The 18,287-nt window shown below is 35.3% G+C and overlaps 2 protein-coding genes across 2 annotated transcripts; both read left to right on the top strand.

The window, feature by feature from the left end:
* Positions 1-5,015: 5,015 nt before the first annotated feature.
* LOC116113986 (phytosulfokine receptor 1-like) lies at positions 5,016-8,574 on the top strand. The gene has a single exon (XM_031400136.1). The coding sequence runs from the start codon at positions 5,156-5,158 to the stop codon at positions 8,366-8,368; it is 3,213 nt and encodes a 1,070-aa protein (XP_031255996.1). The 5' UTR covers positions 5,016-5,155; the 3' UTR covers positions 8,369-8,574.
* A 5,021-nt stretch (positions 8,575-13,595) lies between these two features.
* On the top strand, positions 13,596-17,154 carry LOC116113984 (phytosulfokine receptor 1-like). Its single transcript, XM_031400134.1, has one exon. The coding sequence runs from the start codon at positions 13,736-13,738 to the stop codon at positions 16,946-16,948; it is 3,213 nt and encodes a 1,070-aa protein (XP_031255994.1). The 5' UTR covers positions 13,596-13,735; the 3' UTR covers positions 16,949-17,154.
* Positions 17,155-18,287: the final 1,133 nt, after the last annotated feature.

Genomic DNA, 18,287 nt, shown 5'->3' with positions numbered 1-18,287 from the left:
TCACCAAAAAAGGTCAATGAAGTGGGTACTTCGACTAATATTGAGCAGCAATTGACCACCTTGACTACACTTGTGCAATAAGTGGTGGTCAGACAAGTTAAAACATATAGAATTTCCTCTAACATTGGTCATTCTATTGATATGTGATCTACTCTTTAAGATCCTAATGTGGAGCAAGCAAATGCTTTGGGAGGATTTCAAGGACAACAAAGGCAAAGATATGACCCTTTTCTCCAACACCTATAACCCACGATAGAGGGACCACCCCAACTTTAGCTATTTGGGAAACCACCAAGTTGTTGTCCCTACTAGTCTACCTGATTTTCCTTATCCAAAAGCGCAACAACCTTATCAAATGAGGCCACAAAACGCTCCCCCACCTCAAGGCAAGTCTCTAGAAGAATTAATAAATTCTTTAGCCACCAACACTCTCAAATTCCAATAAGAGACTATCAAGTTCCAGCAAGACACTAAGACATTGATTAAGAACCTTGAAAACCAAGTTAGTCGATTAGCAACTACCTTTGGAAGACTAAAGGCACAAGGATCCGGTAAACTTCATTTTCAAACCGTGGTCAGCCCTAGGGAGGATGTTAGTGCTATATCATTGAGAAGTAGGAAACAACTTGAAGAAGCTCACAATAAACAAATCAATAATGAAGAGACTAAGGATGAGCCGATTCAAGATGGAGCAAACAAGTCCAATAATGAGGGAGATAGGGTGACAACTTCAAAGAAGCAAAACAGCCACTTAAGGTACAATCTAAGTTTCCAATTTCTACTTATGAACCTCCTTTACCTTTTCCTAGTGGGTTTGCAAAATCAAAGAAGGAGAAGCACGAACAAGAAATCTTGAATACCTTCCAGAAAGTGCAAGTCAACACACCGTTGTTGGATGCTATCAAACAAGTACCACGCTATGCGATATCTTAAAGGAATTGTGTACCAACAAACAGAACCTCAAGGGAAATGAGGTGGTGAACATAGGGGAGAATATGGTCGATGGTTTTGTAAACGAAGCCATACCATGCATTATAAGTAACACTAAATTTGAAAAAGGCTATGTTAGATTTAGGTGCTTCAATTAATGTTTTGTCTTATTCTATTTATGTTGCTCTAAACCTTGGCTCTCTTAAAGAAACCAGCATAGTTATTCAACTAGCTGATCATTCTACACCTATCCAAAGAGAGTTTTGGAAGATGTTTTGGTGCAAGTCAATGAGCTCATCTTCCCGGTTGATTTTTATCTACTTGATATGGAAGATGACTCTACTACTAAGTCCACCATTGTCGGTATCTCTCTGTCCAAAATATTTAATTATCATTGATGCACATATAAAGACAAAGTAAGATTAATATCGTCTTTTACATGATTTCCAAATTAACAATTAATGGGAATTCAAACGACGTCACAGTTTTTGTCTTCGTTTGATGAATTTATGAAACTATGGGAGACACTTGATAAAAATCTATATCATTCCCCACAAAGACTTTTTGAAACTATAGGGGGCAAATTGATTTTCTCTTTAAAGTTAAAATAAAAAGCTTTACCAAAAGAACTGATGGTAAGGGTTTCATAACTTAAACCCGGAGGTGGAAAAAATGGGTTGGGTTAGGTGGGTCAACCCTAACCCAGTTTGCCTCAATTCAGGACCAACCTGGCACGGCTTAAAGGCATGTCGGGTTCAACCCGACCTGGGTATCCTCCGTCGGGCGGACTGGGCCTTTATAGGCCAACCCGATGACCCGACAGGTCATTTTTTTTTTAAATAACCCGTCCAACCCATCAGGTTAGACAAAAAAAAAAAAAAATTGTTTTTACAAAAACCCATTTTACCCTTCAAAACGTTTCATAGCAGTTGGATGTTTTCTTTTCCCATTTTTTTCTATAAATAGGATCTGAACTTCTCATATTTCCTCACATCCCAAATTCTCTCATTCTCTCATTTTCTCTATAAAAATCTGTCAATCTATTTGTTGTCAATTTTCTCTCATTTTAATTTTTATTAGTTTTTGCAATTTTCAATTCATATTTCCAAATTCCAATTCTCCTTCTTTAATTTTTTTATATCCATTTTTTTTTTTTTTTTTTAAACTAGAATGGATAGATATTTCTATCCCACCATCAATTTCGATGATGAAGAAAATTATCCTAGTCCTCTTGAATTTACTAACATAAATGCAGTAGATTCAAATAGTCCCGATTTCCCATTCTCAGAATCTAATACACCTCATAATATTCTCCCCTTCCTCCCCATGCTACTACAGCTCCCAAGGGTTCTAAAGGTCGTTCTCATAATCGTCATTCTCGTCTAACTCCATCTAAAGTAGAAGTGGGTTCATCAACTATAGTCAGAACCGACGAGAGGCACACATCAGACGTTTGGGTGCATTTCGAAAAGTTTTACGAGACAGAAAATAGAGTTCAAGTGAAGAAAGCAAGATGCAAGTATTGTAGAAATATTTATAAAACTGATATAGGTAATGGTACTAGTACTTTAAAAAGGTATGCTAGTAAATATATAAATCATCATGGAAATAAAGAAACCAATCAAACTCAAATAACTAGTATGGGTAATACTTGGCATTATAATTATGATGTATATAAGGAACAATTAGCTTTATATATTGCTGCAACTGATCGACCTATTAATATGGCTGAAGATAAATATTTTTGAAAGATTTATTAAAAATTCATTTTTCCATAATTTAAAACTTATTCTAAAATTGTAACTAGAAATGATTTAATAAAATTGTTTGGGAAAATGAAATTAGAATTAAGAAACAAAATACATAGTTGTGATGTTATTGTGGCTCTAACTACAGATATTTGGAGTGGTAGAGCTAAATAAGATTATATTTGTGTGACTAGATATTATTTTGATAACCAATGTAAATTAAATAAATCTTTATTAGGATTTAGATTAATGATGTGGATCATAGCGGTCAACAAATTTATAATAAAATTGTTGAAGTTTTAGAAGATTATGATATTGTTCACAAAGTGATAAGTTTAACTTTAGATAATGCAAGTGCTAACAGTAGAGCTATAGATTTTTTTAAAATAATTTTTCTTTTTTTATGACAATTAGAGGTTTTTTCACCAACATTGTGCATGTCACATTATTAGTTTAATTGTAAAGAGTGGTATGAAAAGAATTAGAAATAATATTGATAGAATTAGGGATTCTTTAGCTTGGATTACTAGTAGTAATAGAAGAAATGCAGAATTTCAATATGCTTATAAAAAAACAAATTTATCTCCTAGAACTTTTTCATTAGACGTGCTTGTTAGGTGGAATAGTAGTTATTTAATCCTTAATTCACGTTTACCTTATGCAAATTTAATTAGTTATTTTGTAGCAAATCATAGGGGTCCTCATTATTTGGTAGAGAGTGATTGACATATAGCTCAAAAGTTTTATTATTTTCTTAAAATCTTTTATCTTTTCACTTTAAAATTTTCTGGTTTGTATTATCCTACTAAATCATTGGTAATACATACAATTATAAAAATTTCAGATCTATTTGCTTGAAACAGAAACAATGAAATTTTAGCGGAACCAATAGAGGCAATGAAATTAAAATTTAAAAAATATTAGAAACTCATTCCTTTTCTTTTTTGTTTAGCTGTCATATTTGATCTTAGGATTAAATTAGCGGGTTTCGAAAATGGTTTAAACTCATTAAGTGAAAATTTACAAGATGAAATGTATGCCAATCAACTAGGAGAGATAAGACAACGTCTTAGAGAGATATATTTGCAATATGAAAGTAGATATGGGAACCAGCAAAAAGGTGCAATACCCGAGAAAGTAGCATCAAAAGACACAAATAAAGACTTCGCCTTCTGGAGTGCACTTAATAGGCCGAAAAAGACCCAAACCCGAAGCACAGCCTCCTCTTCAAAAGCATCAACAATGAATATAATGTCCTCCATGCAGCCATAGAGTAATGAGCTTAACCAATATTTGAAAACCCCTGACTTGCTACTAGAAAATCCACAACAAAGAGTCAACTTTGACGTCTTAGAATATTAGAAAACCAGAAAATATATTTTTCTTGAACTATCAAGACTTGACCTATATGTTTTTTTTTTTTCCTGTCTCAACCATCTCATTCGAACAAATATTTAGTGCAAGTGGAAAAATTTTAAATAAAAGGAGGACTAAATTTTCACCAAAATTGATTGAAGTTCTCACATATCTTCGAGATTGGGAACGGTCGCGCCATCAAAATCAATACGAGGTTGTTGACGATACCTTAGTTGAATCATTTCAATTTTGTAATTTAGATGATACAGATGAGGGTGGTCCTAGTCAACCCTCAAATTAGTTGTTTTGTAAATTATAACTTTGTAATTTGTAAATTAACTGTCAATTATTGCACTCTTTTTTCTTTATCAAGTTTTTGTCCTAATTGAGTTTTTCTTGATAAAGTTTTTAACGAGGCAATAATTGTTATAATTTCATATTTCATATTTTATTTTTTAATAAATAAATAAATCTAATTTTTCTTATATTACAATTTAATTATATTAAAATTGAATTAATATTTGAAATGTTAACTAAAAAAAATTAATTGAATTGAATTGATATTTGAAAAATTAACTAAAAAAAATTAAAAATAAAAAAATTTGGGCCAACCCAACCCAGTCCGCACAAAAACCCACCGGATTAGGGTTGACAGGTTGGACTGGACTAACCCTTGTAAACAAAGAGCCAGGTATCGTTGTTGGCGGGCCAGGCTCTAACCCGCCACAGGTCGGGCTAAGCAGGTTATTTTTCCATCGCTATGTCCCCGAATATTAAACGTTAAAAATGGGAAAGGTGCGTATTACAGAGGCGGCCCGGCGTTGTCTGTAGGAGTGAGTAGTCATTAAGAAATAAGAATAGGTGGCAGCCCAACCTTTGACTTGCTTTATTGCTACCCCGTTTATCACCCGCTATAGCCGGTAATCCGAAGCCACCATTTTGTTTCTCTTCTAACACAACAAAACCCTTTTGAAGTCAAACCCGTCATTTTGTTTCTTTATTATCCATCTATCTCTATCATTCCCAAGAGCCAAACCCTTTTTTTTTTTCTTTTCTTCTTCATCATGCTTCCTACTGATTCTTGATTTTACATTACATGCACATAACTCTCTTGGGCTATCATGGGGTTTCAAGATTTGTTTTTTATCATCATTTTTGTTGGGTTCTACTTGCAAGCTCAAGCACTGGCACTGAATCAAAACTTGACATGCAATCAAAATGATTTGGCAGCATTGCGAGGTTTCTTCAACAGTTTGGATTCAAGAATCGATGGTTTGGACACCAATTCATCAACTGATTGCTGTAACTGGGTAGGCGTCACTTGCAATTCTTCATCTTCACTTGGATTAAATGATACTTCAGGTTCTGGTAGAGTAACCATGTTGGTTCTTGATAAAAGAAGATTGACTGGCAGATTATCTGATTCATTAGGCAATCTTCTTCATCTTAGAGTCCTCAATCTCTCTCACAATTTCCTCAAATCTTCACTTCCTCTCTCTTTGTTCAATTTGCCAAATTTACAAGTACTAGACTTGAACTCCAATGATTTTTATGGTCCTTTTCCTCAAACTATCAATTTTCCTTCACAATTTAGATTCCTCAATCTCTCTCACAATTTCCTCAAAGGTTCCCTTCCTTCCTCTTTGTTCCATTTGCCAAATTTACAAGTCTTAGACTTGAACTCTAATGACTTTTATGGTCCACTTCCTCTTACCATCAATCTACCTTCACTTCAACTTCTTGACATTTCTTCAAACTCCTTAAACACTTCAGTCCCTACTCATATTTGCTACAATTCTTCTGAAATTCGTATTCTTCGTTTATCAATTAACTATTTCTCTGGTCATCTATTACCAGGATTAGGAAATTGTGTTTCTTTGGAGGAACTATGTCTTGGCATGAATAATTTGAGTGGTGTTATAGCTGAGGACATATTTCACCTTCAAAACTTGAGTTTATTGGGTCTCCAAGACAACAGATTTTATGGACAGCTTAGTTCTGTCATTTCTAATCTTTCTAGTCTTAAGCGTTTAGATATATCATCTAACGAGTTTTCAGGTATGATCCCAGATTTGTTTGCTAAATTAAGTAAGTTTCAATATCTTGTTGCTCATTCCAATAACTTTAGTGGTAGGATACCTCTTTCATTGTCAAATTCACCGACTCTTAAGTTGCTTAACTTGAGGAATAACTCTTTGGAAGGTTCGTTAGATCTTAATTGTTTAGCTATGACTAATCTGATATCTCTTGATTTAGGTACTAATAGGTTTAATGGTTCTCTCCCTAGTAATCTTCCCTTGTGTAGGCAATTGAAAAGCATCAATCTTGCCAGGAACAATTTCAGTGGTCAAATTCCGAAAAGCTTTGAGAATTTTCAAAGCCTCTCGTATCTGTCCCTCACAAATGCCGGCATCTTTAATCTTTCATCTGCTCTCAAAATCTTGCAGCACTGCAGGAACCTAACTACTTTAGTTCTCACCCGCAACTTTCCGGATGAAGAATTGCCTGCTGATCCAAGCCTTCATTTTCAGAACTTGAAAGCTCTTGTTATTGCGAATTGTAGACTTAGGGGTTTGATACCCCAATGGTTGAGTGGTTGCACCAAGTTGCAGTTGTTGGATTTATCTTGGAATCAGTTCGGTGGAACAATTCCGGTCTGGTTTGGCAGTTTTCAGGATCTCTTTTACTTGGACTTATCAAACAACACCTTCATTGGGGAGATTCCGAAAAGCATAACTGGATTACCAAGCCTCATCAGTAGGAATATTTCATTGGAGGAGCCTTCCCCAGATATACCTTTTTTCTTGAAAAGAAATGAAAGTGTCAGAGGTTTGCAATATAATCAAATTTTAAGCTTTCCTCCAACTCTTTACCTTAGCTATAATGCCCTTAATGGATCGATCTGGCCAGAGTTTGGGAAGCTGACAAAACTCCATGTCTTGAATTTAAAAGCTAATGATATATCTGGACCAATTCCGAGTGAATTATCTGGCATGACAAGCTTGGAGAGTCTAGATTTGTCTGATAATAATCTAACAGGGACCATACCATCTTCTTTGGTAGAACTCAGCTTTTTGTCCAAGTTTAGTGTTGCCTTTAATCAACTCTATGGGAAGATCCCTTCTGGAGGTCAGTTTGCAACTTTTCCAAATTCAAGCTTTGAAGGGAATAATCTGTGTGGCGAGCATCGATCCCCTTGTGAGAACAATAATAAAGATATCAATCAAGTTCCTGTTGGGTCTCGTAAAAAATCAAAAAGGAGCAAAGATATCATTATAGGAATGGCTGTTGGGGTCACATTTGGGACAGCTTTTCTTCTTGTCCTCATGATCATGATTTTGTTGCGGGCACATAGCCGGGGAGAGGTCGATCCTGAAATAGAGGAGGCTGACACCAGTGATAAAGATTTGGAAGAACTCGGGTCAAGGTTATTAGTTTTGTTTCAGAACAAGGACAATAATAAAGAGCTCTCCATTAATGATCTTTTGAAATCTACTAACAATTTTGATCAAGCAAATATCATAGGCTGCGGGGGTTTCGGTCTTGTTTACAGAGCCACTCTCCCTGATGGTAGGAAGGTTGCTGTCAAACGGCTCTCTGGTGACTGTGGTCAGATGGAGAGGGAATTCCGTGCTGAAGTTGAAACCCTCTCAAGAGCTCAACATCCAAATCTTGTTCATCTTCAAGGATACTGCATCTACAGAAATGACAGGCTCTTGATATATTCGTACATGGAAAATGGGAGCTTGGATTATTGGTTACATGAGAAACTTGATGGACCATCCTCACTTGATTGGGATATGAGGCTTCAAATTGCACAAGGGGCAGCACGGGGGCTTGCTTATTTGCACCAATCATGTGAGCCTCATATCCTCCACCGAGACATAAAGTCCAGTAATATTCTTTTGGATGAGAATTTTGTAGCCCACTTAGCTGATTTTGGTCTTGCTAGGCTCATACTCCCCTATGATACTCATGTGACTACTGATCTTGTTGGTACATTAGGCTATATCCCTCCTGAGTATGGCCAAGCCTCTGTTGCTACTTATAAAGGTGATGTGTACAGCTTTGGGGTTGTGCTTTTAGAACTTCTTACTGGGAAAAGGCCAATGGATATGTGTAAACCGCGAGGATGCAGGGATTTGATTTCTTGGGTGATACGGATGAAGGAAGAAAACAGGGAAAGTGAGGTGTTAGATCCTTTCGTTTATGACAAGCAGCACGATAAGGAACTGTTGAGGGTTCTTGACATTGCATGTTTGTGCTTATGTGAATCTCCTAAAGTGCGGCCTACCACTCAGCAACTAGTTTCTTGGCTTGACAACATTATCTAGTTCTCTAGTTCTTCCATTTGCTGCTCTGTTTATCGGTGTTTTTTCAATATAGACAGTGATCCTGTTGTAAATATTTGTCCACGTACTTGGATTCACTGAGTTGCCGCCTCTGATAACTTTGAGGAGAGATAGGGATCTGACAGAGGAAACTAAACTACTGATCCTGGACACTGTAAGTCCTTGCATTCAACAGAAAGTGTTGGTTCTCAAACATGTACGAAATAGAATTTTGAATATTTGTGTATTATGGTCGTTCTTAGTTTATATAAAGAATGAGAAGCATATCTGAAATTATGTCTGAAAGTTTTCAATCTATATTTTGGTGCATGTCATTTTAGCTCAATAAGAAATTGAAATGATTTTGTTTTAGTTAATGTGGTTTGGCCAATTTTGTATTTATTATTTTATTTTTTAAATAAATAAAATCTAATTTTTCTTATATTACAATTTAATTGATTAAATTGAATTAATATTTGAAATATTAACTAAAAAAAATTAATTTATTGAATCGATATTTGAAAAGTTAACTAAAAAAAATTACACAAAAAAATTTGGACCCCCGGCCCATCATACAAAACCCACCGATTAGGGTTATGGGTTGGACTAACTAACCCTTGAACAAAGAGCCAGGTATGGTGTTGGCGGGCCGGTTAGGCCTGACCCGTGATTTGGTCTAACCCCACAGTCGGGCTAACAGGTTTTTTTCCACCGCTATGTCCCCGAATATTAACGTTAAAAATGGGAAAAGTGCTTATTACGAGGCGGCCCGGCGTTGTCTGTAGAGTGCGTAGTCATTAAGAAATAATATGGCAGCCCAACCTTTGACTTGCTTTATTGCTATCCTTTATCACCCGCTATAGCCGGTAATCCGAAGCCACCATTTTGTTTCTCTTCTAACACAACACAACAACCTTTTGAAGTCAAACCCGTCATTTTGTTTCTTTATTATCCATCTATCTCTATCATTCCCAAGAGCCAAACCCTTTTTTTTTTTCTTTTCTTCTTCATCATGCTTCCTACTGATTCTTGATTTTACATTCATGCACATAACTCTCTTGGGCATCATGGGGTTTAAAGATTTGTTTTTTATCATCATTTTTGTGGGCCTACTTGCAAGCTCAAGCACAGGCACTGAATCAAAACTTGACATGCAATCAAAATGATTTGGCGCATTGCGAGTTCTTCAACAGTTTGGATTCAAAGATCGATGGTTTGGACACCAATTCATCAACTGATTGCTGTAACTGGGTAGGCGGTCACTTGCATTCTTCATCTTCACTTGGATTAAATGATACTTCAGGTTCTGGTAGAGTAACCATGTTGGTTCTTGATAAAGAAGATTGACTGGCAGATTATCTGATTCATTAGGCAATCTTCTTCATCTTAGAGTCCTCATCTCTCTCACAATTTCCTCAAATCTTCACTTCCTCTCTCTTTGTTCAATTTGCCAAATTACAAGTACTAGACTTGAACTCCATGATTTTTATGGTCCTTTTCCTCAAACTATCATTTTCCTTCACAATTTAGATTCCTCAATCTCTCTCACAATTTCCTCAAAGGTCCCTTCCTTCCTCTTTGTTCCATTTGCCAAATTTACAAGTCTTAGACTTAACTCTAAGACTTTTATGGTCCACTTCCTCTTACCATCAATCTACCTTCACTTCAACTTCTTGACATTTCTTCAAACTCCTTAAACACTTCATCCCTACTCATTTTGCTACAATTCTTCTGAAATTCGTATTCTTCGTTTATCAATTAACTATTTCTCTGGTCATCTATTACCAGGATTAGGAAATTGTGTTTCTTTGGAGAACTATGTCTTGGCATGAATATTTGAGTGGCGTTATAGCTGAGGACATATTTCACCTTCAAAACTTAGTTTTATGGGTCTCCAAGACAACAGATTTTATGGACAGCTTAGTTCTGTCATTTCTAATCTTTCTAGTCTTAAGCGTTTAGATATATCATCTAATGAGTTTTCAGGTATGATCCCGATTTGTTTGCTAAATTATTAAGTTTCAATATCTTGTTGCTCATTCCAATAACTTTAGTGGTAGGATACCTCTTTCATTGTCAAATTCACCGACTCTTAAGTTGCTTAACTTGGGAATAACTCTTTGGAAGGTTCGTTAGATCTTAATTGTTTAGCTATGCTATCGATATCTAAAAATCTCTCAATCTCTTTGTTGTCAATTTGCTCTCATTTTAATTTTTATTAGTTTTTGCAATTTTTAATTCATATTTCCAAATTCCAATTCTCTTTCTTTAATTCTTTTATATCCAATATATATATTTTTTAAACTAGAATGGATAGATATTTCCATCCCACCATCAATTTCGATGATGAAGAAAATTATCTTTGTCCCTTTGAATTTACTAACATAAATGCAATAGATTCAAATAGTTCCGCTTTCCCATTCTCAGAATCTAATACACCTCATAATATTCTCTCTTTCCTCCCCATGCTACTACAGCTCCCGGGGGTTCTAAAGGTCGTTCTCGTAATCGTCATCCTCGTCCAACTCCATCTAAAGTAGAAGTGAGTTCATCAACTATAGTCAGAACCGACGAGAGGCACACATCAAACGTTTGGGTACATTTCAAAAAGTTTTACGAGACAAAAAATGGAGTTTAAGTGAAGAAAGCAAGATGTAAGTATTGTAAAAATATTTATAAAACTGATGTAGGTAATGGTACTAGTACTTTAAAAAGGCATGCTAGTAAATATATAAATCATTATGGAAATAAAGAAACCAATCAAACTCAAATAACTAGTATGAGTAATACTTGGCATTATAATTATGATGTATGTAAGGAATAATTAACTTTGTATATTGTTGCAACTGATCGACCTATTAATATGGCTAAAGATAAATATTTTTGAAAGATTTATTAAAAAATCATTTTTCCATAATTTAAAACTTATTCTAAAATTGCAACTAGAAATGATTTAATAAAATTGTTTGGGAAAATGAAATTAGAATTAAGAAATAAAATACATAGTTGTGATGTTATTGTGGCTCTAACTGCAGATATTTGGAGTGGTAGAGCTAAATAAGATTATATTTGTATGACTAGTTATTATTTTGATAACCAATGTAAATTAAATAAATCTTTATTAGGATTTAGATTAATGGATGTGGATCATAGTGGTCAACAAATTTATAAGAAAGTTGAAGTTTTAGAAGATTATGATATTGTTCACAAAGTGATAAGTTTAGCTTTAGATAATGCAAGTGCTAACAATAGAGCTATAGTTTTTTTTTTTTTTAAATAAATTTTCCTTTTTATGACAATTCGAAGTTTTTTCACTAACGTTGTACATGTCACATTATTAATTTAATTGTAAAAAGTGGTATGAAAAGAATTAGAAATAATATTGATAGAATTAGGGATTCTTTAGCTTAGATTACTAGTAGTAATAGAAAAAATGCAGAATTTCAATATGCTTGTAAAAAATCAAATTTGTCTCCTATAACTTTTTCATTAGACATGCCTGTTAGGTGGAATAGTAGTTATTTAATCCTTAATTCATGTTTACCTTATGCAAATTTAATTAGTTATTTTGTAGCAAATTATAGGGGTCCTCATTATTTGGTAGAGAGTGATTAACATATAGCTCAAAAGTTTTATTATTTTCTTAAAATCTTTTATCTTTTCACTTTAAAACTTTCTGATGTGTATTATCCTACTAAACCATTGCTAATACACACAATTATAAAAATTTCAGATTTATTTGCTTGAAACAGAAACAATAAAATTTTAGCGGGACCAATATATGCAATGGAATTAAAATTTAAAAAATACTGGAAACCCATTCCTTTTCTTTTTTTGTTTAGCTATCATATTTGATCGTAAGATTAAATTAACGAGTTTAGAAAATCGTTTAAACTCGTTAAGTGAAAATTTACAAGATGAAGCGTATATCAATCAACTAGGAGAGATAAGACAGTGTCTTAGAGAGGTATATTTGCAATATGAAAGCAGATATGTGAACCAGCAAAGAGGTGCAATACCCGAGGAAGTAGCATCAAAAGACACAAATGAAGATTTCGCCTCCTAGAGTGCACTTAATAGGCCAAAAAAGACCCGAACCCGAACCCGAAACACAATCTCCTCTTCAGACGCATCAACAACGAATATAATGTCCTCCATGCAGCTGTAGAGTAATGAGCTTAACCAATATTTGGAAACCCCTGACTTGCTACTAGAAAATCCGCAACAAATAGTCAACTTTGGCATCTTAGAATATTAGAAAACCAGAAAATGTATTTTTCCTGTACTATCAAGACTTGACCTAGATGTTTTCTCTGTTCCTGTCTTAACCATCTCATCTGAACAAACATTTAGTGCAAGTGGAAGAATTTTAAATAAAAGGAAGACTAAACTTTCACCAAAATTGATTGAAATCCTCACATGTATCCGAGATTGAGAATGGCGCGCCATCAGGATCAATACGAGGTTGTCGACGATATCTTAGTTGAATCATTTCAATTTTGTAATTTAGATGATACAGATGAGGGAGATCGTTGTTTTGTAAATTGTAACTTTGTAATTTGTAAATTAACTGTCAATTATTGCACTCTTTTTTCCTTATAAAGTTTTTGTTTTAATTGAGTTTTTCTTGATAAGGTTTTTAACGAGGCAATAATTGTTGTAATTTCGTATTTCTTATTTTATTTTTTAATAAATGAATAAATCTAATTTTTCTTATATTACAATTTAATTGTATTAAAATTGAATTAATATTTGAAATATTAACTAAAAAAAATTAATTTAATTGAATCGATATTTGAAAAGTTAACTAAAAAAAATTACACAAAAAAATTTGGACCGACTCGGCCCAGTCCATACAAAAACCCACCGGATTAGGGTTGATGGGTTGGACTAGACTAACCCTTGTAAACAAAGAGCCAGGTATGGTTGTTGGCGGGCCAGGTTAGGCCTGACCCGTGATTTGGTCTAACCCGCCACAGGTCGGGCTAAGCAGGTTTTTTTCCACCGCTATGTCCCCGAATATTAAACGTTAAAAATGGGAAAAGTGCGTATTACAGAGGCGGCCCGGCGTTGTCTGTAGGAGTGCGTAGTCATTAAGAAATAAGAATAGGTGGCAGCCCAACCTTTGACTTGCTTTATTGCTATCCCGTTTATCACCCGCTATAGCCGGTAATCCGAAGCCACCATTTTGTTTCTCTTCTAACACAACAAAACCCTTTTGAAGTCAAACCCGTCATTTTGTTTCTTTATTATCCATCTATCTCTATCATTCCCAAGAGCCAAACCCTTTTTTTTTTTCTTTTCTTCTTCATCATGCTTCCTACTGATTCTTGATTTTACATTACATGCACATAACTCTCTTGGGCTATCATGGGGTTTCAAGATTTGTTTTTTATCATCATTTTTGTTGGGTTCTACTTGCAAGCTCAAGCACTGGCACTGAATCAAAACTTGACATGCAATCAAAATGATTTGGCAGCATTGCGAGGTTTCTTCAACAGTTTGGATTCAAGAATCGATGGTTTGGACACCAATTCATCAACTGATTGCTGTAACTGGGTAGGCGTCACTTGCAATTCTTCATCTTCACTTGGATTAAATGATACTTCAGGTTCTGGTAGAGTAACCATGTTGGTTCTTGATAAAAGAAGATTGACTGGCAGATTATCTGATTCATTAGGCAATCTTCTTCATCTTAGAGTCCTCAATCTCTCTCACAATTTCCTCAAATCTTCACTTCCTCTCTCTTTGTTCAATTTGCCAAATTTACAAGTACTAGACTTGAACTCCAATGATTTTTATGGTCCTTTTCCTCAAACTATCAATTTTCCTTCACAATTTAGATTCCTCAATCTCTCTCACAATTTCCTCAAAGGTTCCCTTCCTTCCTCTTTGTTCCATTTGCCAAATTTACAAGTCTTAGACTTGAACTCTAATGACTTTTATGGTCCACTTCCTCTTACCATCAATCTACCTTCACTTCAACTTCTTGACATTTCTTCAAACTCCTTAAACACTTCAGTCCCTACTCATATTTGCTACAATTCTTCTGAAATTCGTATTCTTCGTTTATCAATTAACTATTTCTCTGGTCATCTATTACCAGGATTAGGAAATTGTGTTTCTTTGGAGGAACTATGTCTTGGCATGAATAATTTGAGTGGTGTTATAGCTGAGGACATATTTCACCTTCAAAACTTGAGTTTATTGGGTCTCCAAGACAACAGATTTTATGGACAGCTTAGTTCTGTCATTTCTAATCTTTCTAGTCTTAAGCGTTTAGATATATCATCTAACGAGTTTTCAGGTATGATCCCAGATTTGTTTGCTAAATTAAGTAAGTTTCAATATCTTGTTGCTCATTCCAATAACTTTAGTGGTAGGATACCTCTTTCATTGTCAAATTCACCGACTCTTAAGTTGCTTAACTTGAGGAATAACTCTTTGGAAGGTTCGTTAGATCTTAATTGTTTAGCTATGACTAATCTGATATCTCTTGATTTAGGTACTAATAGGTTTAATGGTTCTCTCCCTAGTAATCTTCCCTTGTGTAGGCAATTGAAAAGCATCAATCTTGCCAGGAACAATTTCAGTGGTCAAATTCCGAAAAGCTTTGAGAATTTTCAAAGCCTCTCGTATCTGTCCCTCACAAATGCCGGCATCTTTAATCTTTCATCTGCTCTCAAAATCTTGCAGCACTGCAGGAACCTAACTACTTTAGTTCTCACCCGCAACTTTCCGGATGAAGAATTGCCTGCTGATCCAAGCCTTCATTTTCAGAACTTGAAAGCTCTTGTTATTGCGAATTGTAGACTTAGGGGTTTGATACCCCAATGGTTGAGTGGTTGCACCAAGTTGCAGTTGTTGGATTTATCTTGGAATCAGTTCGGTGGAACAATTCCGGTCTGGTTTGGCAGTTTTCAGGATCTCTTTTACTTGGACTTATCAAACAACACCTTCATTGGGGAGATTCCGAAAAGCATAACTGGATTACCAAGCCTCATCAGTAGGAATATTTCATTGGAGGAGCCTTCCCCAGATATACCTTTTTTCTTGAAAAGAAATGAAAGTGTCAGAGGTTTGCAATATAATCAAATTTTAAGCTTTCCTCCAACTCTTTACCTTAGCTATAATGCCCTTAATGGATCGATCTGGCCAGAGTTTGGGAAGCTGACAAAACTCCATGTCTTGAATTTAAAAGCTAATGATATATCTGGACCAATTCCGAGTGAATTATCTGGCATGACAAGCTTGGAGAGTCTAGATTTGTCTGATAATAATCTAACAGGGACCATACCATCTTCTTTGGTAGAACTCAGCTTTTTGTCCAAGTTTAGTGTTGCCTTTAATCAACTCTATGGGAAGATCCCTTCTGGAGGTCAGTTTGCAACTTTTCCAAATTCAAGCTTTGAAGGGAATAATCTGTGTGGCGAGCATCGATCCCCTTGTGAGAACAATAATAAAGATATCAATCAAGTTCCTGTTGGGTCTCGTAAAAAATCAAAAAGGAGCAAAGATATCATTATAGGAATGGCTGTTGGGGTCACATTTGGGACAGCTTTTCTTCTTGTCCTCATGATCATGATTTTGTTGCGGGCACATAGCCGGGGAGAGGTCGATCCTGAAATAGAGGAGGCTGACACCAGTGATAAAGATTTGGAAGAACTCGGGTCAAGGTTATTAGTTTTGTTTCAGAACAAGGACAATAATAAAGAGCTCTCCATTAATGATCTTTTGAAATCTACTAACAATTTTGATCAAGCAAATATCATAGGCTGCGGGGGTTTCGGTCTTGTTTACAGAGCCACTCTCCCTGATGGTAGGAAGGTTGCTGTCAAACGGCTCTCTGGTGACTGTGGTCAGATGGAGAGGGAATTCCGTGCTGAAGTTGAAACCCTCTCAAGAGCTCAACATCCAAATCTTGTTCATCTTCAAGGATACTGCATCTACAGAAATGACAGGCTCTTGATATATTCGTACATGGAAAATGGGAGCTTGGATTATTGGTTACATGAGAAACTTGATGGACCATCCTCACTTGATTGGGATATGAGGCTTCAAATTGCACAAGGGGCAGCACGGGGGCTTGCTTATTTGCACCAATCATGTGAGCCTCATATCCTCCACCGAGACATAAAGTCCAGTAATATTCTTTTGGATGAGAATTTTGTAGCCCACTTAGCTGATTTTGGTCTTGCTAGGCTCATACTCCCCTATGATACTCATGTGACTACTGATCTTGTTGGTACATTAGGCTATATCCCTCCTGAGTATGGCCAAGCCTCTGTTGCTACTTATAAAGGTGATGTGTACAGCTTTGGGGTTGTGCTTTTAGAACTTCTTACTGGGAAAAGGCCAATGGATATGTGTAAACCGCGAGGATGCAGGGATTTGATTTCTTGGGTGATACGGATGAAGGAAGAAAACAGGGAAAGTGAGGTGTTAGATCCTTTCGTTTATGACAAGCAGCACGATAAGGAACTGTTGAGGGTTCTTGACATTGCATGTTTGTGCTTATGTGAATCTCCTAAAGTGCGGCCTACCACTCAGCAACTAGTTTCTTGGCTTGACAACATTATCTAGTTCTCTAGTTCTTCCATTTGCTGCTCTGTTTATCGGTGTTTTTTCAATATAGACAGTGATCCTGTTGTAAATATTTGTCCACGTACTTGGATTCACTGAGTTGCCGCCTCTGATAACTTTGAGGAGAGATAGGGATCTGACAGAGGAAACTAAACTACTGATCCTGGACACTGTAAGTCCTTGCATTCAACAGAAAGTGTTGGTTCTCAAACATGTACGAAATAGAATTTTGAATATTTGTGTATTATGGTCGTTCTTAGTTTATATAAAGAATGAGAAGCATATCTGAAATTATGTCTGAAAGTTTTCAATCTATATTTTGGTGCATGTCATTTTAGCTCAATAAGAAATTGAAATGATTTTGTTTTAGTTAATGTGGTTTGGCCAATTTTTCGCTCTTTTGAGATCTGTGGTCGGAAAGGAACCCAGAAGTTGTTAGTGACTGGTTGAATCAGTTAATTTCTTGGTTCTGAAAAGTTTCTCATAACTGAAGATTGCGAGTTTCTTTTCCATATTGTAGTGTAACAAAAAAAAAAAAAAAAAAGAAAAAAAAGAAATGGAGACCAGTAGGAGTGCCTACTAAACCTGTAACAAGTATTGCTGTATGCTTTTGCAGGCAAAAGTATTTCCAAAAACTTTAGTGACTATGGTGCCTTAAGAATTCTATTTCCTGATGAATTTTTAGCATCTTTGTTTACATAATTTAGAAGATTGAAAAATCTGGAACCTCATTTGCATCATTCCCAAAGAAACAGCTATGCTCATGTGAAGATTTTGTATTGTTGGACTTCAGTTTATGAGTCTCACATTAGTTTCTTCTGTCAAAAATTCATGTATCGTGGCATGTGGAAGTTATAGTAAATTAAATGAATAAGATGCACTTGTCTAATTTGACCACAAAATTCATAAACCAAATTTTTCTTGGTCTGCAGAGAATGATATCATACCACAGACTTGAAAATCAAAACCAACTTGTCTGTATTTTTCTAATTAATCTTTAAAAGTGGCGGGTCAAATCAGAAAAGCCAAAGTGGATGCCAGTCCTTTGAAATTTTTCCTTTTCCTACCCTCATCTTATTAAACAGAACAACTTCAACACAATTTTAATCATCAGAAGCAATAACATCGAACCTAATAAATCACTATTGATAACAGACATCGAATGTCAAAGGAATATAGTAGAATGTTGAATTGATAACATGAGATGAAATTAAGAATAACATCATATTTATATAATAAGGAAGTTTTATTCAAATGGAAGACTTATGTAACACAAGGTTGAATTTTACACAAGATATTGACATTTTTCTTGGGAGTTTGGATGCTAATTGGTCTTCAA

Source organism: Pistacia vera, unplaced genomic scaffold (genome assembly GCF_008641045.1).
Source record: "Pistacia vera cultivar Batoury unplaced genomic scaffold, PisVer_v2 Contig694, whole genome shotgun sequence".
In the NCBI taxonomy this organism is placed as follows: domain Eukaryota; kingdom Viridiplantae; phylum Streptophyta; class Magnoliopsida; order Sapindales; family Anacardiaceae; genus Pistacia; species Pistacia vera.
Note: the sequence above shows the minus strand (reverse complement) of the source record. Positions and strands in the feature narration are given on the sequence as shown.

Coding starts and splice junctions, on each gene's coding strand:
- LOC116113984 (XM_031400134.1), top strand. CDS start 13,736: ATGGGGTTTCAAGATTTGTTTTTTATCATCATTTTTGTTGGGTTCTAC.
- LOC116113986 (XM_031400136.1), top strand. CDS start 5,156: ATGGGGTTTCAAGATTTGTTTTTTATCATCATTTTTGTTGGGTTCTAC.